General features: G+C 38.0%; 1 protein-coding gene across 1 annotated transcript; it reads left to right on the top strand.

The window, feature by feature from the left end:
• Positions 1–1,892: 1,892 nt before the first annotated feature.
• Positions 1,893–19,157, top strand: LOC103530458 (prostatic acid phosphatase-like). The gene is made up of 11 exons (XM_008496022.2): positions 1,893–2,006; positions 3,243–3,338; positions 5,857–5,943; positions 6,976–7,128; positions 9,315–9,413; positions 10,884–10,979; positions 13,292–13,424; positions 14,626–14,708; positions 15,552–15,658; positions 16,126–16,295; positions 19,095–19,157. The coding sequence occupies exons 1-10, from the start codon at positions 1,893–1,895 to the stop codon at positions 16,280–16,282; spliced, it is 1,125 nt and encodes a 374-aa protein (XP_008494244.1). The 3' UTR covers positions 16,283–16,295; positions 19,095–19,157.
• Positions 19,158–22,965: the final 3,808 nt, after the last annotated feature.

Genomic DNA, 22,965 nt, shown 5'->3' with positions numbered 1-22,965 from the left:
TATTTTAACACAGGCTGCAGGCATATTCAAGAACAATTTACCTTGACTTTGAAAGCAGCTATGATTTTCACACCGCTCATCACCTGCAAAAAGGGATTTCTGCAAGTATGAGTTACCTGCCAATAAAGGTTCATCTCCTGCTCTCTAGAGGTTCAGTCTCAGGAATGATGGTGAATGGCACTGCACACTTTCATTTTCCCTCTGTGACCCTCAGCAGGAACAGAGTCAATCAATGTGGTGTACTTTAATGGCTCCAGTCCTTTATGCGTTTTCCCACAGAATTGGCAGCAGCACGTTCAGATCAGAGGAAGCTGTTCTGATGACATCTTCTCATGGCCTGAATGGAGCCTTGGAACTCCTGCCTATTTTTTCTCAGCAATACCATCTGGTCTAATTGAAAACCTCACCTTGCAGAGCAGTGCATTTTATGGGTAGTGTCTGATGTCATGAACTCTAGAAGCAGCAAAGCACATTGTTTCTTCAAGCAGATTTGCGGAAGTATGACTCCCAGTGGAGGCAGGAAAAGTACAAGAGTGTGAACAGCTCTGATCACCCACATCTCCCCCCCAGGTCCCTCATTTCAAAAAACAACCTAATAGGTTTTTTCTCTCAGTGGGCAGCTCCCCATATTTTCTGTTTCTGTTATGAGTGTGTTAGACCTGTCAGGCACAAAAGCACAAGTGACAGATGAGCCATCTTTTGTACTAGAAAGTCTGATGTTGGAATGTTTCATAGAAGAATCACTTTATCTCTGACAGCAGTGAAGGATACTGTTACATTCAGGAGAACTGATCCCTTTAGGCAAGCCCATCTCTAATAATTAAAAAGGAATGTTTTGTCATTTGTGCTTTAAAGTAGCTTAAATTTATATAAAGATTTTAGGTAGCAAAATGATTTTTTGTCAGCAATTTCTTTGAAATTTTTACATATAGCAAGATTATAATCACTAAGAAATCACCCTTAGTTTTTACATATTAAAAGGGTTTTCATTAACACATGAATGTGACTGAGCATAAACCAATGAACCTGTAAGATCAATCCTGTCTCTTGCAACACTGCCTCAGAGCTAGATTTTTTCATTATTTAAAGCATACTGGAGAAGTGACAGCAACAGCTTTTGATTTATGTATGCTGTAACAATGAGGGTGTTAGCATCAAGAAAACTTTGGAAAAAAAATAATTACCTAACAGCATGGAAACCCGAGGCATAGTTTTAGAAACAGTGGCACATGCTTTGCCACTAGAGATGTAGTCAACAACTGTAGAGATGGAAAGTTCATTCATGCATCTTTATAGTTTGCAGTGAATTTAGACTTATCCCTCATCCTGTGCAACAAGACTTCCTCTGTTTATTCCTCCTACAGACCACAATGAAATCCAGGAAAAAAATCCAAAGATCCTTTGTAAAAGAACATCTATCAGTGATGGTCCTTGTTTTCAGGGTGTTCAGAGAAGACTTTGTGAGCACTAGGAATGAGGATGGATTACCAGCTCTTTTGCATGTAGCAAGAGACCTCATATTTGCAGTATTTTTATCTTGGTCTGACCAACCCGTTCTAAATTCTAACTTAAATAATAGAAGACAGCTTGTAGTTCTTTATGTTCACCTGCCTCTCAAGTGCCAAGGGTAGGATTTAGAGGGCTCAGAGCTTGCACTTCATTGTTGAGCAGGAGACGCAGAAATCGGGTACAAGTGCAAAATATACTTCTCATTTTTATGAACCCCCTGGGAAGGACTAATCCAAGAAGAGGAAAAAAAGGGAGAAGGAGGCAAGATAACAGCCCACTATGGGACTGTACTGAGCCAAACTGACTCCTCCCCTCTTGGCCACCTCTCTACTCTATCACCACATCCAGCCAGGGAACTCGGTGTGCCGAAAGATACCCTCAGGATGAGAGCAAGGCAGCTGGTCTGTGGAATTTGGAGTCTGTGTTTCACATTCTGCCTTTTCTGCATCTTTCTTCACCAAACCACAGCAAAAAGAAAACTGAAGTTTGTGTCCATAGTAAGTAGGTAGTTCAAGGGTAAATGGGATTTCTTTAAAAAATGTCACTTACTGCTCTTCTGCTACTCTGGGGGAATATTTAAGTGTTTCCTGAATACTGAAAATTCACTATTGCATTGTACAAAAAAAAAATATTTTAAATAAGAGTTTAGAATTTTGTCTCCTTTGTGCAGTCCTGGATTAATTTATCTTTCTGGATTGAGAAACATTTTTTTTTTAAGTAGCACTAGCAGAGGAATCACATAGGAATCTTTTTTAAATTGTAAAAGAGAAAATTTCAGCTCTCTGCAAAAATGATCTTTACTGTGGAAGAGTTTCCATTTGCCACTGGTTTCACTGAATTAACATATTCACTTTGTAGCACCCAAGCAAGTGTACCGTGGCAGTGAATAAACAGCACAGAAACAGTTATGTGAAACTAATGTTATTTGCAATTATTATAGTGTATCATTTGTTCTGGTGATTTTTGTTCTGAATATCACATATGCTTTTATATCACTTCTGTAGTGTTTTTGTGCTGCATTATTTGATTTTATTTCTCCCTACTTGTATTAAGAAATAAAAAAAAAATGGTGGTAAAAGTTTAAAATTACATGACATGTACCTACAGGAATTATACTGGACACTGAAAGAATTCAATGCAGGAATGAAAAATCTTGATATATTTTTATAGATGTACCTTTTATCTGAAATGAAATTCCAGAACAGATTCAGTGTTTTTATAGTAACAGTTTTGTCTATATTTAGGTATTCAATGACATTTCCATCACCCCTTGTGATGAAAGTCAACCTATGGCTTTTTAAAGCTAATTTTTGCCAAGAAAGCATGCTTCACATCAGTCAGCCACAGAGAACTAGTTTGGTGTTTTGCTGGTTTGTTTGGGTTTTTTTTCCTTCTTAATTCCTAGTTCTACCAAAATATTAAGATTCCACTATTTCTGGAAAATTACTTAAATCCTTCTGCTTTCTGTTTATTTAGTATTGTGGTTTATACCTCCTAAATATGCAAAACCTTTCTAAAATACCTGAAGATATTTTCTGGTTTTTATAACTTGCAAATATGTATTTGAAGTAATTACTATTTAATGTACCTTCCTGGATCCAAAGAAAAGCACCATGAATACATTTAGCATCTGGCAGATACAATACTCATTGTCCTTGCATATTCCTTGTGACATAATTCTATCCACCATAAAAAGCCCAGTAATATGAAAGAAATCCAATCTATTTTATCAGGTATTTCGCCATGGTGACCACACTCCACAGGAATTTTTTCCAACCAGCAAGCACAAAGAAGTTGCAAAGCAGCAGGGATACGGACAGCTTACCAAGGTTTGTTTGTTTACCTGGGCCAATATACTGAAATACTAGAATGTGGTCTGTTGATATTTGGGGGTTTTTTAACTTTTTTTTCAATTGGAGAAAGCCCATATTAAGTTGCCATCCACAGCTCTCCAAAGGGACAGCCTAAGAACTTCCTAGGAAGCTAGAGCTAGAAGCCCTATTTTACATGGCACAGGTCAGCCTGTTCTGGTCCAATAGCAGTGTGTGTTGGTTGGTTTGATTGTAGACTGGGGTGTTGTGAGAGAAGCCAGGCACTGGTGGCAACTACAGTTCATCTGAGACCAAACATGGGGCTTTAACTACCAGTAGCAGAAAGTGCTGGAAGTGCACATAGACCACCCTGCTGAGTAGGAGTGCTTCCTAGCTCACGAACTACAAAGACCACTACTAGCAGAAACATCTCTCATGCTATGCCAGGGAAAGCTGATTTAAAGCTCAGCTGTTTTAATGCAGGCACTGGTGAATTACAGCAAAGCTGATCTTGCACAGAAGCATCAGTAGATGGTAGCAAGTAGCAGCAGGCAAAGCAGCTGCAGAGTCCAGCTGTGTCCCAGCATTAAGTGTCATTATTATCAGCTGCCTCCTCTTCTGAGTGGGGCTGAGGGTGAGCTGTGTAACTGTCAGGCTCTAAGGGAATGTGTGGCCATGAAGAGGTTTTAACCTTGTTTTAGCCTTTTTTTAACCTTGTTTCTGCTCTGCTTCCACCAGCACTACTCACACTGCCTGGGCTTCTTTCCTTGTTCCCCAAGATAAGTTGTTTGGATGGGAAAAAAACCACTAGCTATTTTTCCAGGACTCAGGGAATCAGGCAGACTCCCTGAAGTAGTTTGGATGTGCCAAAAACCTGGATGTTCCAGACAAATAGCTGTCGTGGATGGGTGGGCAGCCTGTGTGGGGTGTGTATCTCTGTTAGGCTGCTGTAGAAGTTGCCTCACTCACCTCATGTCCAGCGGGTCCAGCACGGTGCACGTGTTTCTCTCTGCCAAGGGAAACAGTCACTTGCTAGGCCTCTACCCAAATCAGAATAGAAGAAACTGCCTGAGGGGTTCCTCTTTGGTGCCATGGTCTCTTAGGAGACCATACCAGTCTCCAGTGTGAGGACAGGCCTCTTTCCTCTCACGTCAGCTCCCTTAAAGACACAGGAGCAAGAGCACAGCTTCCTGTGACTTAGCCATGACTCAGTCACCCATCACGCACACACTATGTGAGTTCAGCACTATAGATCTACTTGCTCCAGGTGTCAGGATTCAACAACACACATATTAGTCATGCTGGGGCAGAAGCTCAGGCCAAGCATATGCCCTAAGAAACTCAGGATGCACAATTGCAGCAATGGAAAGAGGTGATCGCATATACTGTGGGCCATGTCCAGTAATCTGGATAAAACCTTGAGTAACTTGGTCTGATCTCATGGCTGACTCTGCTTTGAAGAGGAGATTGTACTTGAGGCTTCCAGAGGTCATTTTCAACCTGAATTATCCTGTGACTTAGAAAAAGACTTTAGGAAGCAGTGAGTAATCACTGTACTTGAGATGCATTACTCTGAGGTGCAGAGTAACTATTACATGAACAAAGTTGAATATATTTCAATTTAGGGCAGGAAACATTGTCTACAAGTGAAAATATTACAATACTGAGAGCTTTACAGGGACATTGCATGGGGTTCATGTCACGTGTTTACAAAATTATGTAAGAAAGTTGGAAAATGTTTAGCAAAGAACTACTGAAATGCTGTGACTGGAAAACCCATTTTGCTGTGAGAGTAGAGAATTGTCATCTGTTTAGTTTAACACAAAGATTAAATGACTTGATTGCACTTCATTGATTATTATGTTATTGGGAATAAGATCTGCAATGGTAAATGTGTCATTTAAAGGTGTAACAAGATCTGGCGGCTGAAAGCTGGGGACATATTCAGGCGAGAAACAAGAATCAAATGTTTCAGACTGTCAAATATTTGACAGTGAAGGCACAGAGGATTTTTACTTGGAGTCTTCTATTCAAGATTTTGTATTCCTGAAAAATAAGATCTTGCTCAAGCTAAATTTGTAGCCTCCCTACAGGATCACTTCTGATATTCTATGGGATTCCTAACGTGGATGTGTCCTCATGGACAGGAGGAGGCTCTGTCTGCATGCCAGTTAACCAAATGTGAGCAATAGAGCAGAAACTAGATAGATGGTGTTGGGACATTTCTATACCTACTTTAAGTCACCCTGCCCTTCAACCAGTCTTACTAGCTTGGATAAACATGCACATAGCTTTCCATAGAGCAAACTGCAAAACCACATCCATCAGGAACATGTATCTAATATTATCCAATACTAAATGCAGCAATTTTAGTGCTTTTTTTCCCTTGCCTTCTTTCCTCCTTCACTTTAGAAAGGAAGAAGGTCTTTGTCAAAATAACATGAAATAATACCTAATTTTTTTTGTTATTTTTGTAAGAATGGATGCATAGCACATTCTTTCTTGATGCTTTTACACTATTCTCTTACTCCTACAGCTTGGCATACAGCAACAGTATGAGCTCGGCCAGTACTTGAGGAGGAGATACACTCATTTCCTAAGTGTTGTATACAAGCAGTGTGAGGCAAGTACTGGGGCTGGGAGGAGGATGTTTTTCATGGGTGCTTAGTGGGATTTCATGAATGTATGAGAGTCTGAACCTTGTATAGTCAGAAAACTTAGTACCCGTTGAATACAAAGTAATTTCAAAGCATCCCTGAAACTGCAGCTCAACTTTCATTCAGGCTGGTGTTTTTTTGAAAACTATGTGAAAGGTTTTTTAGGCTGCATATCAGGTTCAGATGCCTCACTGGTGTATCACAGATTATCTGGCAGTTATTTTCAATTCTATGGTTCTATATGGGGTGCAGATACATCTTTGTTTTCATTTAGGGTCCAGCTGCTCAGAAAGCCAACTGTATCCTGAGCTGTTTAAAAGGGTGGCCAGCAGGTCAAGGGAAGTGGTTTCAGCCCTCTACTCCACTCTCACGAGACCCCCACCTGCAGTACTGTGTACAGTTTTGAAGCCCCCAACACAAGAAGGACATGGAAATCTTTGATCAGAGGGCTGGAGCACTACAATGAAGACAGGCTGAGAGAGATGGGGTCATTTAGCCTAGAGAAGAGAATGCTCTGGAACAGGTTTCCCATAGAAGTTGTGGATGCCCTCCGGGGAAGTGTTCAGGGCCAGGCTGGATGGCACTTTGAGCAATCTGGTCTAATGGGAGGTGTCCCTGGCCATGCAGGGGGTTGGAACTAGATGATCTTTAAGGTCCAACCCAAACCATTCTATGATAATGTGATTCTATGATGTCCCAAAGTCTAGATGGTCAAATTGAGCCAGTCTATTCTTTTCACTAGGACTCCTAAGAGAACAGCTACCATGTTACAGCTCCCTTGCCCACCAAAATTTCATTTCAAGGCCCTATTCCAGCTTCACTCTTTCTCCCTCCCTGTTTTTTCTCACTGTCTTTCACCCCACTCAACTTCAATGCCATCTTCCCAAGCACAATACCAGTAATTTTCTCTTCTACTAAGAGAAAATAAAAATAACCTCGCAGGAGGAATGACCCTTCAAAATATTTATCTGTTGGTTTTTTTTTTTTTCTTGCTTCAGATTTATGTTCAAAGCACTGACTGTGATCACACACTTACGAGTGCTCAGGCAAGTCTTGCTGGGCTGTACCCACTGACACCAGGTCAGATCTGGAACCCCAGAATCCTTTGGCAGCCAATTCCAGTTCACACAGTGCCACTGTCACATGATAATGTGAGTATAAACTTGGGGCATTCGTTTCCCCTTAATCATTAGTAAAATACCTAGGATATGAGATGAAGGGGCAGGATAAAGGGCATAGTAAAGGCAATGAAAAGTACATTATGTAACTAGTATTGTGCAGAGATGTCTAATAATCTTAGTAGAAATATTATCATGAGTTCCCACAGGAGCAGATTGTATATCCAGAGATATACTCCAGACCTAGAGTAAACCTAGAGACCTAGAGTAAACAAACAAAATAATAAGTCCTAGGTATGGAGAAAAAAAATCACTTTTAATACGAGTAATAGAAGTGGATTAGCCCTAAATTTATCACAAATATGGCTGCCTTTGTGTTAGAAGAGGAAGCATACCTATTCTCACTAGTGTTTCAATATTTTTTATTCTGCAGCTAAAGGAAAAGACAAAATAATTATTCTGGGATTTTCACTGCAGGGAGAATTGAGTCACAGTACTGGTTTTCATGCACTTTGAAGGTCAGTGCATGGACTTTGAGGATTGGTAGGAAAAGTAAAAGGGAAAAGGAAGGAGAATTCAGAGTCTTAAGAGCATGAATTCATAGAGCAATGTATTTATTCAGCCCTCTTCTTCAGCTCCTCATCTCAGAGCTATAAGTGTGGATAGCAGCTCTGTAGCCAGCATGTAATTGTTATAGAGGAGAAAGCTGAATAGTGTGAGTGGAGCTGCAGTTCCCCATTTGTGGGAAAAAAATGGTAAAAAGCCAGAAAATATCAAGAGTGTGCAGTAAGAGTCCCAGATTGGAAGAGGAGGTTTGAGTATGTGATGCAAGATAAATTGTGTGGGTTCACGAGTCTAATTAAGACAGCGTGTGATGATAGTGGGAACAGGTTAAACAGGGACGTGGATCAGTGACTCTCACCTTGGGGTGATGAGATTACAAAGGCAGAGGATATGGAGACATGAGTCTTCCTGTTCATGCACACAGCCTGGAATAGAGACAGAAGCTGTTTCTGGCACTGTCACAGGTGTTGGTACCTCAGCAAACAGACAAGATACCTGGTCAATATCAACATCATTAGCAAAGTCATGCAGGTAGGTGTTGCACTTCATTCACATCCAGAGGAGCAAGTAAGTTAATTCAAACAAATCATAAAGTCGTGAACACAAATACTTTTTTTATACTTTTTTCAACTATTTATGTTTTAACTCTATTCGTCTTTACTACATAAGTTAGTAGGCTAAACTTGAGACCACACATGTTCTACTACCCAAAATAAGTGTCTATCTTTTATTGGTCAAGTCATGCCTGTTCATCATGAATTTACAATTATAATTTAGAAATACTTTCATATCTTCTGGAATAGATAGCTTGTATTTCTAAAAAGATCAAGGAATGTCTGTGTAGCTTTCCAAGATAATTATCCCTTCAGGACTCTCAAGTTCTTTTAAAATTTCCTTTAACTGTGGGATTCTATAGATAGAGCTTTATTACTGGGAAAAGGGCAAAAAGCATAGTAGAGAAAAACATGGCTATGTCAGCTATGTCTGTATCAAATTTTGGTTTACCTTTTGTTTAAAACCTACACACAAAAACTTCAAGCAAGAAGAAACTCAGTTTAGCTTAGATAAGTGAATTAACAAGTTCTTCGGTTCTCCCAGTCATAGCTAACCTTTAACCTTTGTATGGCTTGAATTAATTAAAGACAAAATGGAGATGCAGAAACTTAATGAGTTTCTACAGCTCAGCTGAACTAAATGAAGCTGTAAGACCACTTAGTAAAGCTGAGTATGCACATAGACTCCTATTGCAGTCCAGTTGCTGCTTCATAATTTGCTGCAAAAGGTTGACTGTGTTTAAAGAAAGACTGAACACAGTGAGTGAAATCATTCCTGGGAAAGCCAAGCACAAAGCAGTTCATGAGGGCTTGTGTTAGTCTTCTGTCAAGGGACAAATTTCATGTTGCGTAAATGAATGCTTTAACTTTGAACTGATGCAGCTATTACTCCTCTGAACATTTAAAGATTGCTTTGTAAGTAGTCATCAGTGTGAGTCTTACAGTCCTGAAGATGAATATCCTTGAAAACTACATTCCCAAATTATTTTTCAGCTTGTCCTAACTAGTGTAGCCAATCGGAACAACAATCCTTCAAGGGTACATTGAGTTGCAGAACAAGAAGCACTTTGTCTAACTAACGTTTTGCAATTTTCTTTTCAGTTGCTATACTTACCTTTCTCACACTGCCCAAAATATAATGAACTTCTAAGAGAAACCTTTGTAACAAGGGATTTCCAAAGGCACTTCAAGCACTACAGGGTAAAGTATTTTTAGTTCTGGAAATCTATTTAAAATGTAACACCTCTGTCAATGTTATCTAATAGGTAGGTTTTAAAAAATGGCTGTCAATATGCTCCTTCCAGATCTCTGATCTTCACACTGGGCATAGACAACATACCCAAAAAACCCACAATTACAACATTAAAGATTCAGCTGGGCTGACCTATCCCCATCCATTGAAAATTCTAACTTATAGGAAAGATAAATTACTGACTACCTTGAAAAAAACAGTCCACATACCTTCTAGGAGAGCAAACAACACAAAAACTCAGATCAGATCAGTGCTAAATCACTCCAGTACCTCTTTCTCTTTACTCCTATGCAAAGGAAATCTTCCAAGGTTTATAGCAGCTTTCTAATACTCAAAGGGGGACAAGAAACCTGAGGTAGGACTTTTTGCATGGTATATAGTGAGAGGACAAGGGGCAGTGGTTTAAAACTTGAAGAGGAGAGATTTAGGTTAGACATTAGGAAAAAAATTCTTTCTTCTTAGGGTGGTGAGACACTGGCACAGATTGCCCAGCTAAGTTTTGGATGTCCCCTCCCTGGAAGTGTTCAAGGCCAGGTCAGATGGGCTTTGAGAAACCTGGTCTGGTGGGAGGTGTCCCTGTGCATGGCAGAGAGGTTGGAACTGGATGGTCTTTAAGGTCCCTTCCAACCTTAGCCTTTCTATGATTCTATGAGATCTCTGTCTATATAACTCTCTGCTAGTTCAGGTTCCTCTTCCACCACAAAACAACCACAGCTCAATTTCCCAAATTTTCTATAACAGCCTCAGTGCTTTCCTCAACTATCTGCTCATTTCACACACCCATAGTTTTCATTCAGATACTTGTTTATGGTTTGCTCTCACCTCTCTAAGATATCCTTTCCTTTCTTCCTCCACCATCAAAACCTATGCCATGAGCATGTAACAACTTATGTATTCTATTGCAACCTTCTTCACAGGATTATTCAAAACAATACTATCAAACCCACCTGTTTTCTTACAGTCTTGAGAGCACCTGACCTCAGACATCTATCAGTAGATTTGCATCTAGGTGTTATATACAAGCAAATCATAATTCTTTGTTTTATCAAATTTACATCATACCTCTCCACACCTCTTATCAACACCAGAATAATTCTGTTTATTGCACTTCCTTTAAACACTTTTATGATTTCTGCCAGGCTCCCTCATATATCTGTGTCCCCTCTACTTCTGAACATTTCTGATCCCCCTTCTGAGCATTTCCACCAACCATAAACCACTACCACATTTCAAATCTGAATTCAGATCACCAACCTAAATTAATAGGCTAAATTCTTCAACCATTAGGAAGTGGTTCATTGCTTAAGAGCAAAGATTATACTGTTTCTAAAAATTACTATGTACTAGTATGGCAGTGTGTAGAAATGATGTAAAAAGGCCTCATATACTGCAAATAAGTTAAATTTTTTGTATTCCAGACATTTTTGAAGTTTTTAGCCACTCATACAGGATACCCACTGAAGAAGTTGAACACTGAAAGAATCTGGAAGCTTTCTGACACTTTGCAATATGAGGTAAATAAAGTCAATTCCCATGGTCCAATAGAAATATTTATGCTTCCACAAAACTGTTTTTAGCTCTTATTACATTGTTTGTATGACACCAAAAGATGGTAGGTCTGTGCTTCCAGAAATTTTTGAGCCACAGAGTATTTTCAGCTCCTTGCCCAGAAACCCTCACCTAACATCAAACTTGTAACTGAAAATCCTGTAAAGACCCTATGACTGTGTGAGATTTCTGTGGGTCATGCACTGCTAGAATGGACACAAACCAATGGTCCACTAAATCCAATATTCTGTCAATAACTCCATGAGGGGAATTAGGCAAAGACAAAGATTTTGAATAAACTTGTCCTGTTACTCCTCTAAACCTCATAACAGAAATACACAGGAATGAAAGAAACTTGGCAAAGAAAATTAAGCATCCTTCCACAAAGATTTTATGACAATTGTATAAGCAAGAGAGGTCATTATTTACATATGGACAATAGTGATCAGAATATTTACATGAATTAAGCAGCCATTGGACAGAAAGAAATTTTATGTGTGCAGGTTTCGGAACCTTATGCAAAGGAATCAGGCACATCACTAAGAAGCATGGATTTTATAACAAAAGGGATATTTTACTGCCCAACTGTCATGGGTATCTGCATCTCACAGTCTGGCACCTCTGACTGGGTTCTGAAAAAACACTGAGTGCTCTTAATTTATCAACTTTTCCCACTTCATATCATCTCAAAGTCTAGAGTTACCTCAGCTGAAGCAAGTGAAAATTGTAGTGTCTTGTGTTAAAAAAGTTTTGTTGCAGGGAGCATTCACTATCAATGCTTTAATGCATAACTACTTTTAAACTCAAATATTAATGATAAATTTGTCACTAGTATTGAGATATCCTCTAGAAAAGTGAGGCAGTTTTAGGATATATTTCACAAGCAACATATAGTACTTGAGTGTGACCTCTGTCAAGCATTTTCTGCAAAGGTCCAGCAGTCTTGAATGGAATGTTAGCTAGGGCCTTAAGTTAAGGGAAACGTTAACTTGGTGGAACACCTCACTGTGATTTCAGTGAGGTCACCCTTCCTTATCTTCAAAGTACGGAACAGCTCAGGACCACAAGCTTTTTATTTCTCTCATGATTTCATATTGAGAAACCTGTGTCACCAGAGAAATGTGCAAAATTGACAGATCCCTTCAGGTATCTAGCTAAATGCTGGAAGACCAAACCAATTAGTTGGGTTCTCCTACTAGTATTAGATTTTATGAGCTTTGTTCATTCATATTACTCAGCTCCTGGGGGTATCAATTAAGAAATCTGTCACAAAAGCCACTCTTACCCTTTGAAGCATACAAAGAAAGCTTTCTTACACAGTTTTTTGAACAAAGTTCCTTAAATAAGAGTAGTGTGCATCTGTCTGTATTTGTTATTATTGGCTAAATGTCACCTGGACATCAGGTAACCTGGAGACTGAGGTACTTGCTTGCCTTAAAAAAATATGCAACTAGCCAATTCTTTCCTCAAGACAAATTATATTTGTAAAAAGAGTAAGTGATACATCGTGACCTGAGCTGGTTTAACTTAGTATGCTCTATTGTTTCCCTTGTTTAAACAAGTCCTTTAAGTAGTTGGCATTTTCCTTAGGATTCTTTACAAGAACACTCCTTTCGTGAGGCCAGTCCAGCAGTTCACATGCACAAGAGGTTACACTGAGCTAAAGGGAAGATACTAACTCTGTTCACATGGGAATTCAGGATGCTTCAAACAGTTTGTGACCATTAATGTATCTTGGGCTGCATCCCTAAAGAAAGATTAAGCCATTCCACTTTAACTCCAGTACTCAGTCAGTATCCAACAGGTCTGGTATAAATAGGTATAAATTCCACCTATGTGTCTAACCCCTATACACTCTGGTACATCCAAATTACAGCTACATGTGTTCCTACTTGATCTCTGAATTCCACTTACATTTCAAAGCTGCCAGCTCTTAAAATCATGACATTTACTTGAAATTTGTTTCAGTAAAAAACTCGGGATATATGGCAGTAGATGGTTGAATAAGAGTCATATATTGATTTTTTTTGCACCTGGTAATGGCATTAGCAATTGGCATAAATAAGGCCAGTTGTTTTTTGAATAGTTTTCAGTATATTTCCTCTTACAGTTGAAGATGACCCTTCAAATTTGTTTGAAGGTCATTATTTTATTATAAAGAGAAAATGTTACCTGGGTGAAATATTCAAAATTTGTCCTGACAAACATTTTGTGCCATAACAGAAAAATCAGTAGGAACCAGTAAGAAAATCACCATGTTTTCTTTTTTTCATTGTAGGATACTAACAATTACAGTTTACCTGTTTGGGCTACTCATGGTGTCAGGACTAAGCTGATAAAGCTCTCAGAATTGTTATTGCAGGCGGAATTTGGGTTCCACAAACAAAAACAAAAATCACGTTTGCAGGGAGGTAAGCCAAACTCTTACCCCATTTAAAACCAAGAGTGGAATGAGAAAGAAAAAGGGGTTGCTAATGATTCCATAGTAGAACTATAAAAAATGACACGATGTGAGTATTGGTGATCAGCACTGAAAGACTTTGGTTAATGGTAAGAGAGATGGTGAGAATATGAATCATGAATATCCTAATCCAGCATTATAAAGGAGGCATCATTTTGGCTACACTGTGTAAAAAATACAAAACAATATGTAAATTCTATCTGAACGGAATTAATTCTCAGTGTAATGTATGTTACCATGCTTCACTAATATAACAAAATATTTTTGTAATACTCTCTAGGATGGTAACATTTTTGCCTGTAAGTCTCCATATTGCATTTATGAGAGTACTAAACCGAGAGCTATAAACTGCTTCTCAACTTTATTCTGATCAACAAATAGTAGACAAAATGTTAAAAGAATTTCTACTTTTTTTAATCTCTTATTCTCCTCCATTCATCAGCTCTCACCCTTTGGGACTTATTTTTGGTTTATATGGACACTGTTCAGGGTCTCTGAACTACAAGGACAAATCTCACAAAATCAGGGATTAAATTTTTCAACTTTTTGGAGCTCCAACTTACGAAACTAAGAACCAAGTTCAAACCTCTGCTCTTGCTTTACTGACATTTGCTATTGAAAATATGATAGTAGCAGAAGACAATACATATGTCTCATGTAACACTTCTTAGTTTAGGATTTTAATTTGCTGAGATTTCAAACTCATGCAAACATACTAGCACAACTATTGATTTAATTCATACAGTTTGTCTTACAGTCTTCCAGCAGTTAACATTAAGAAAACAAAGACAACCACAAAACTTAAGGCGGCTCAGTGTTCAGAGGTTATCCTTTTTGGAAACTGGAAGTGTAAAAGAGGGCAGGGTCCATTACTGTTCCTGTGGTGCAGAGCAGCTGTGAATGCACTGTTTGAAGGTGCTGATGCTACTGGGGATTCCCTAAAGATTTTATGCAGGAGCAAAATATGTCCACTGGTCATATAAAAAATAGTGTCAGAGCTAAGCAGAACCCTCTGCACTAATTACCATTGATTACCATAAAGTTGATTGAATAAATCTGTTGCATTTGAAGACAGATCATGTTTAACAATAGGTACTGCCATTAACACTAAGCATCTTTTCCATTGTCATTGCTTCCCCATTTTCTTTCAGGTATTCTTTTAAAAACTATTCTAAAGCACATCTCAAATGCTAGGAAGCCTTCATACCAGCGAAAAATGGTTATGTATTCTGCTGTGAGTCCTTTCTGTTTTTCTTATGCTCCCATTCTGAGGTTATTAAATGCTGTGAAGGTCACAAAACTTTATTTCTCTTATAAAATACAACTATGAGCATTTTTCATTTGGTTAACCTTAAGTACGGTCAGATTATTTTAATTCTTTAATAAGCAGATACTACTCTGAAACATGCAACATTACATTTTCCACCTGATGCCATGGCTTGTTTAATTCTAATATTGTTTCGATTGGTCAGAGAACTGGAAAAACTATGCCTCATGTTTTACTGAATATCTGTCACAAAGATAATTTAGAAACAAACCCCCTGCTTCCCGCATCACTTCCATATACAAAAGGGGAATTAAAAAAATATCTAATTAATTATTTTAGGTTATTATGCAGTCTAGGCTATTTTATATTTTAGTTTAGAATGTGCTAACACTGTCAGTGGAGAAGGAAATTTTTTTGTTGCTCTTGGCTGAAAGCTCCTATTTCTAAACTGAAGTTAGATCATGACCTGTCAGGCAAAGAGCTTACTGATCTGATCTGAATACTGTTTACTTAACGTTCAAAACAACTAGTTCTTTTTGAAAGAATTTTTGATAGCTCCTACTAACTTTTCTAAGAAATGCAAGTGTCAAAGACCTCTTAAATATTTACATATATATATACTTTATACATGCAGCATTTCAATTTGTACAGTGATGAAAGGGAAGTATTTGCTCAGAGCTGCGGAGGGCAAGTATTAAGGAGGTCGCATGGGTCATGTTAAGTGGAGAGATAACGTGCTGGGCATGTTCTTAAATAACAGGTGCAATCATTTTCAGTAAGATTTTCATTAAAGGCTTCTTCTGTTTACAGCATGCAGCCACCATTGTTGCCTTACAGATGGCACTCAATGTCTTCAATGGAAAATTGCCTCCTTACAGTGCCTGTCATTTTTTTGAATTTTACCAGGAGAAAAATGGGCAAGTATCTGCAAGATGCTCTGCTAACTTCTACTTTGTCTAAAAAGCAATTTACTGATACCCTAGAATAATTTAACTTGATACACAAGGTTCACTACACACACAAAGAAAGTATTATAGACTTACTTTAATTATTACAATTGGACTCAATTTAAAAGTTACTGACAGCAGCAGAATCACAGCACTGCAAGCTGGAAAAAACTCTATGTATTGTTTCATTAGTTATAAGAGGGTTTATGCCATCCTTTTTATCTAACTCCTTGACTCTCTATGAAGAAGACAGACTTCCTGCAAATTAGTTCTGACCATCTATTGTTTAAAATAACTCTTCAGAATGCTTATGATATTAATAGCCAGCCAAATATACTGGCTAAAAGTTTGTCCCAAAGTCCCATTGCTAGAATATAGAAAGGCTGTGTGATTCTGCATGCTTAACTATATTTTGATACTTCTGTATTTTGAAACAGGCAATACACCATAGAAATGTACTATCGGAATAATTCTGTGAGAGATCCTCACCCCCTCACTCTCCCAGGCTGCAAGTTTCGCTGTCCACTGGAGACATTTATCCAGTTGGTCTCCCCAGTCCTAGTACACCATTGGACAAGAGAATGTAGAAAGTAGGGCACAAGAAGAGGTAAGCTAAGTGCTTTGGGCACAGGTTGCTAGAAGTAAAGTCAGGATTAGATCCTCTACCAAAATCATTTGAAGTAACAGTCATTTTTACAGAGGTTGAGTCTGAAATGAAAAATACTCAGATTTGATAAGACAGATTTGCACCCAAATTGCTCCTTCATTGACATGTTTGCCTATTATAGCCCAACTTTTTGGTGAAGTGAAATCAAGGCTGATTGGAATTTTATGCACTATTTTTCATGAGGTTTTTTTTTTTGTTTGTTTAGTGCAAACAAGAAGACCTTCTTGTCCTATCAAGGGAGTAGATACAAATGCTCCGAATTACAACAATTCATCTTATCTTCTCCAAGTGTAGAGTATTTGTCTGAGCTGATTAACAATGTTATTAAGTCCCTTGATTTTAGGAGACATTCAGAGATCAAAACAGATTAATATCTTAAAGTATACCAGACTGATACTTAGCAGGGTGGCAAACATATTAACAGACACACACTGGTATACTAACTCATTCCCTAGTAGGTTGTTTGTGTCTTCATACTAGGATGTCTAACTTTCCATTTCAGCCACTGATTATATTTTCAGAAAGAGGGAACAGTAGAGAACATAGAGAACACAGAGAATTACATTGTTTCTCTTGTAGCTAGCTCTGTATTCCTTAATGGATATGAAATACAAGCAGGCTGTGGGATTCAAAAGTATCCCCACTTTCTTGATTATCACAGGTTGTATGTAGTGTTAAAAATTGCATATAGCTTTCTGTACCACTGATGTCAAGAAGAATTCGAAATGTCAGAGATTAGAAGAACACACCTGGTTGGAAATAATTTCCTGTTAAATATCTTGAAAATGTTAACAGAGTGGAAATATTTTAGGCAGAATAAATATATAATTAGAAACTAGTGATTCTTTAAATACATTTTTTGCTATACTAACTGCTCCTAAATTCTCAGGAAACATAAGGAAATTATGACTTATGATTGGACAAGGGGTAATGGGTTTAAGCTGAAAGAGGGTAAATGTAAAATAGATATTAGGAATAAAGCCTTTACTCTGAGAGTGGTTAGACACTGGAACAGGCTGCCCATGGAAGTTGTGGCTTCCCCCTTTCTGGAAGTGTTCAACGTCAGGTTGGATGGGGCCTTGAGCAACCTCATCTAGTGGGAGGTATGGAAGGTGTCCCTGCCCATGCAGGGGACGTAGATGTTCTTTAAGGTCCATTCCAAACCAAAGCATTCTATGAGTCTATGAAATTACTATGTTTAATTGAAAAAGGTAATTCATCAGGGTGAGGGAGAAGTTGGTTATGATGATTTTTTTTTTTTTTTTAGCCAAGCAACTAGTAATAGAAGAAACAGTAATCAAAGATATTGATAGATACTTCATGTTTGTACTGTGGTGCTTAGTGATCTAAGTTTTGTGGAAATCAGTCCCCTTCTTCACAAAGCAAACTGTGTAACTGACCATGTAGATAAATACAAGAAATTATCTATCTAACATATAAAGAAATTTTGGCATTAGTAAAGACATAAAGATTTAGCCTTTAAGTTCAACAGGCTGCACATTTTTTCAGTTCTCAAATTTTGATTCAGTAGAAGTTACATGGTGTTCAGGCATTGCACATCAAGTTCAGCTTCACTGCCCATGACTGCTTTCATTAGTAACCTTCAGTGCTGAAAACACATATGGAACACAAAGGGTATTACAACAACAGCTGATGCTCCCATCAAAATCCTTGCCATATTGTCTCATTATAATGTGACAATTTCCCCTATTTTATCCTAGTTCAGAATGGTTCCATCTCTAGTAACTGTTTGGGCCAGATGATAATTTTGGGGGTCACAAGTCTTTTCCTGCAGGCAAAAAGTTTTAAAGTTTTAAAAGTTTAAAAGTTTTAAAACCCGTGGTGTGTAGGAGTGGCATGTGAGAAAATGCCAAGGCACATTGCCCTACAGCCTGCACAGTGCTGCAAGCTAGAGGAGGGCCTGTACTCTGCAAATCAACAGTGAGCAGTGATTAAGCACATTAACAACTCAGTGAAGGCAGATAGGTTGGACCAGTTTTAACACTAGGAAGAAAAATCAAACTGAAGAGCAATGCAAAGATTTTACAGGTCAAATTACACCTGACATATGCAGCTGCAATGTCACTGATTTCAGTTGTTTCCAACTTTGTCAAAAATCAGCTCAAATACTGTCCTATGTTAATGCATGTTAATGCTTTGATTGTCTATGCATCAGAGCATTTGAAGAACAGAAGCCCATAAATGTGATTTTTTTTAATGAAATGGGGAAGTGTGTCTGAGCTCAAAAATTTACCTTACATAGTTATTCTACATGGAGGCATCATTTAAGACATAAAGAGCTCTTTCCAGAAACCACTGAATTGAATTTTCATGGGGTGACTTTCCTTAGTACAGGGAAACACAAGAGCTAGGGAAGCATTGCTCTTACGCGTCACACAAGAGAGTAGCAGCAGTTGAGGGATGATATAAATCAAAGCCAAGTTCCTCCCCATGATGATGACTACAGCACAGAACACAGGAAGTAAAGACAGCTCAGCATATTTTGGAAGGAGATGAAACATTTCTCTGTGCTCTTTTGAATATTCATGAAGGTTTCAGGGTGGATTGTGTCACCATTTCAACAGACTTTTCCTAATTCCATCATAATGGGAGCATATTTGATAACTCTTCAGTATTTAGTCTGATCTACCCACTTGTTGAGATACTAGTAACAGATTTGCCAGTTTTTGGAGAATGAGGCCATGTGCTAAGAATGATTTCTCTCTTTTTTTCTTTTAGGTGCTCCCTTCCAGTATGATTAGCTTTATGAAACAACTCCTCCCACACCGTGATGTGACTACAGTCCAACATTTCTCATTAAATTCCATCAGCATGACTAGGGGTCTCCTGATCTCTACCAATAGAAGACATTCCCCATAGAGCAAATCAAAATTATAGAAAGATGTGACTTATCCTTCATGAAAATTAGCTTTATTTTTACCAAGTGATAAAATCCAAGTGCAATAGGCAACTACAGTAATTTCTCAAGATCTATTTACTTCAAAAGGACTTTGGTAGAAGTAATTAAAGAATATAATTGTAGTTACAGTGAAAGGATACAGCTTTAATTTACAGCAAAACTGGAAAATATTTCCTAAAGGAACATTGCCCTCTTTTGAAGAATGAGACAAGAACTTCCAGAATTGGTGAGGGAAGCAGCACTTCAAAAGGAGCCCAGAAAAGGAGGACTCATTCTGGTGTCCTCACACTATATTTTACTCAAGCAGTAATAAAGCATTTTAGACAAACAGATCCCAGAAGTTACAAAAATTAAAGTAATGGCTGTTTGCTTACCTATGAGATGTCTTTCTCTTATGCATGCACAAATATCCTACCTCTATGCAGAAAGAAGGTCACACTTAAGGAAAGAAGGGATCATGGACCTACGCCTAAGAAAAGCCTACAAATAGCCAGGCTGGATACCATGAAAACATGGCAGGCACTAGGCTGATCCAAAATGATACCGGTTTATTCAATTTCTTTCCAAAAATGCAGCAAGGCCAAGTGTTTGATTTTTTAAAGAAAAATCATTAGTGGTTTCAAATAGCTTTTCAAACACACCTTCCTTCTGCTGTGTTACATTGATTGTGTATTTTGATCTGATGATATAAATTCTGTGCTTCATGGAAGTGTGTAACTCAGTGCTGTTCTTGACATTAAAAATAAAAAGATTCTCCTGGCAACACAAAATAAAAATATCCAGAGTTACATGCTAGTTAAAACATGTAGAATGTGCTGGTCAACCTTTGTCCAGTTATATTTTCTAGTACTGCTATTACGTAAACAGTTTATGTTCTTACTACAGAACATGGGTCAGAAAAATCAGATGTAACTACCTTCTTAAAACAGTGGACGTGTCTATGCTTGAAGAACTAGGCTTCTTTATTTTTTATTTTCTCAATGTGGATAGAATCTTTCTCAACAGCTTTATTGGTTGCAGGTCATTTCAAAGAGAAACAAAGTAACAGATGAGATGCAGAAAAATTTTATATTCTGTCTTCCTTTCCTTGCTCCAGACTTATAGAATGCAGGCTAGGCCTATGAATGTATGCTCCTTTTCAGAACTACAGCATAAGCAAATAACTGCTACTCCACAAGCTACAAAAGAATAAAAAGATTCCTTTCCTCTCTAGCAAGAATCTGCATTTCATAATTCTCACTGTAACAGCCCCATTCTCTTCTCAGCAGGGCCCAAGTAACAGTTCCTGTGATTCCTAAGCAAAGGTAAAAATATTTTCCAATAGCATGAGAAAACCAGTTTTAATTGCTTCTGAATGCAAACAAAAGCTTATTTTTTCCTGTTTACTTTAACTTCCTTAATGGACACCAGCAGAAAGCTTCCTAGGTCTGGCGACTTAGTGCAACTTAGTGCAAGCTATTTAAATGAACCATCTCAAAACTACGCAGCTGATCATCACACCTCCCTTAGCAAGAAGTAATTAAAAAAAATAGATAAAACAGAGAGAAAGTTAAGACTCCATCATTATCAGTATCAGACTACAAAAAATCATGGCCTTTGCTGCCAAATAAAATTTCTAGGCATCCTCTCTTCTATTCTGAACTTATTCCTAATTCTCCTTTTTCTGAACTTGTGCCAAGTTGTATTACTTGAGTTGCTTTTAATGCTGTTTTTGCCAGACATACAGTAGTGGAAGTTCAAGAGCTGTAATGGTGGTCTCATTCCACTCCCATTAAAAGCAGAGTAATGTTTCTGCTGGTTTCCTAGACTGAACAAGGTTCACAAAGGAAACACAACATGGAGCTGAGATACTCTTCATGATCCTCTTTAGACTCCAACTCCCAGTTCCTCTCCTCCTTTCTCACCCAAGTCTATCTCTCAGAAATTTTCAGAAGTGCATGAAGACCACTCTTCTGCCCCACAGAATTATTTAGTATGGTGGGTCATGGAGATGGACCCTGGCCTCAGCAGTTCAGTTTAGCTATGGACGTGCATTCCAGCTGAGACCACTGCTCACAGAATACCCAGAAGTCCCTCTTTTCCTCACATCATCAGACCATGGCTTCTTCCCTGTTACGTTCCCCAGTAAATATTTCTTGAACATTCACATTTTTATGAGCAAAAAAATCTCAAATTTACTTTCTAAATTGTTTCTAAATTATAGTATTCTCCTCATCCCTATTCAATAGAAATTCCACTAAACACATTCTCAATAATGTTTTTTGTATCTTAGGACTATCACTGTAGAAACACAGGAAGAATGCTTCCTTTATACCTTCCTTACTCCAAGAAAAAAATAAACATCAGCATTCATTAAATATGAAACATCAGGCCCAGAACTTGTTGTCTGAATATAAATCATGTATGTCAGTGAACAAAAAATACGACACTCTAAATTAAGTTTTTCTACAACTGCACTATCTGAGTCCATTTGAAAAAACCTGTCCCATAGCCTTTTGCATGCATGAAACCATAAATGGTTTCATTAATTACAGTTTCTCTTAAAAAATAAATGAGAAAAAAATTCACAGTTCAGCTTTGGAATTACTTAGAATATAAAGTAAAATATATTTTTTAGGATCATGTTGCAAAAGCAGGATCACATGAAAACACAGTTCCCTCCCTTCTTTCACAAACAACACATAGACAGTCCAATCATATTTTAAATAACAAGACTTGCTGTAATACAACCTGAATAGTCATAGCTTCTGTAATATAGGTGAGATGTAGCTGGTCACTATTTTTCCTGTCATACACTGAAACAATGCCAGCAAGATGGTGAACGAACAACAGAAGAGCAACAGTAATTTTGTGTTTCCTGGGAAATGTGACACTAAACTGACTGGACCACACAAAAAAAAATATGGATCAAATTAAATTTGCTTTACAAGAGTGCTACAAGTGGATGTTCCTTCTATTTACTTAGTGCTTAGGAGTCATCTGAGATGTGGCAGACACAAGTTCAAATCCCTCCCTTACCATGTATCAGAAAAGTATCTTAATCATAAGACCAGAAAGTAATTCTGAGTCCCCTGTAAAGAGGTAAATATTACAAATTTGGGACAAATGAAGAAATTATTAGAAGACACTGAGCAGACAATTTCTTCCCCCTCTCACCCATCTTAGTGTAGCAACTTTATGCTTACGGTATTTTCTCCTGTAACACAAGACATACGTTCATGTCCATAATTATTCCAGTACCACAAATTAATCCTTTCGCCCTTCCTACTCCCAACAGCTGGGCGAAATGCCTGACACAGGACTATGAAACAGTCTCTTGCTTTTCATAGAATCATAGAATTGGCTGGGTAAAAATGTGTCACTTTTTTTACTGAAACAAAAGCTTTTCAATATTTTTTATGATCAACTTACACCTGTGTTCATAAAGATGAAGTATTATGCAGTTGTGAAGTATGTATTACTCTCTTACACCTTTTGCATATGTACCATCCCAGAAGGAGAAGCCAAAAGGGAGGATGGGGACACAGCAAAGGAAAAGGAAAGAAGTTCATGTAAGAGCTGAAAACTGGTCATATATTTACAAGAGAGATGGGGAAGCCTGGGAGCTGTGGTCCTCCTGACTTCCAATCCCATCCATCAGATGAAAGGGACACATAAAGTCATTCACACAACTCAGAGAAGAAAGCACTT

This window comes from Calypte anna, chromosome 2 (genome assembly GCF_003957555.1).
Source record: "Calypte anna isolate BGI_N300 chromosome 2, bCalAnn1_v1.p, whole genome shotgun sequence".
In the NCBI taxonomy this organism is placed as follows: domain Eukaryota; kingdom Metazoa; phylum Chordata; class Aves; order Apodiformes; family Trochilidae; genus Calypte; species Calypte anna.
This window is presented reverse-complemented; position numbering and strand designations above follow the sequence as displayed.

Bases quoted from the DNA above. Each gene is read 5' to 3' on its own strand.
- LOC103530458 (XM_008496022.2), top strand. From the start codon at position 1,893: ATGAGAGCAAGGCAGCTGGTCTGTGGAATTTGGAGTCTGTGTTTCACA. The intron at 3,339-5,856 runs GTTTGTTTGTTT...TTACTCCTACAG, and splicing joins GATACGGACAGCTTACCAAG to CTTGGCATACAGCAACAGTA. The intron at 9,414-10,883 runs GTAAAGTATTTT...TTTGTATTCCAG, and splicing joins GGCACTTCAAGCACTACAGG to ACATTTTTGAAGTTTTTAGC.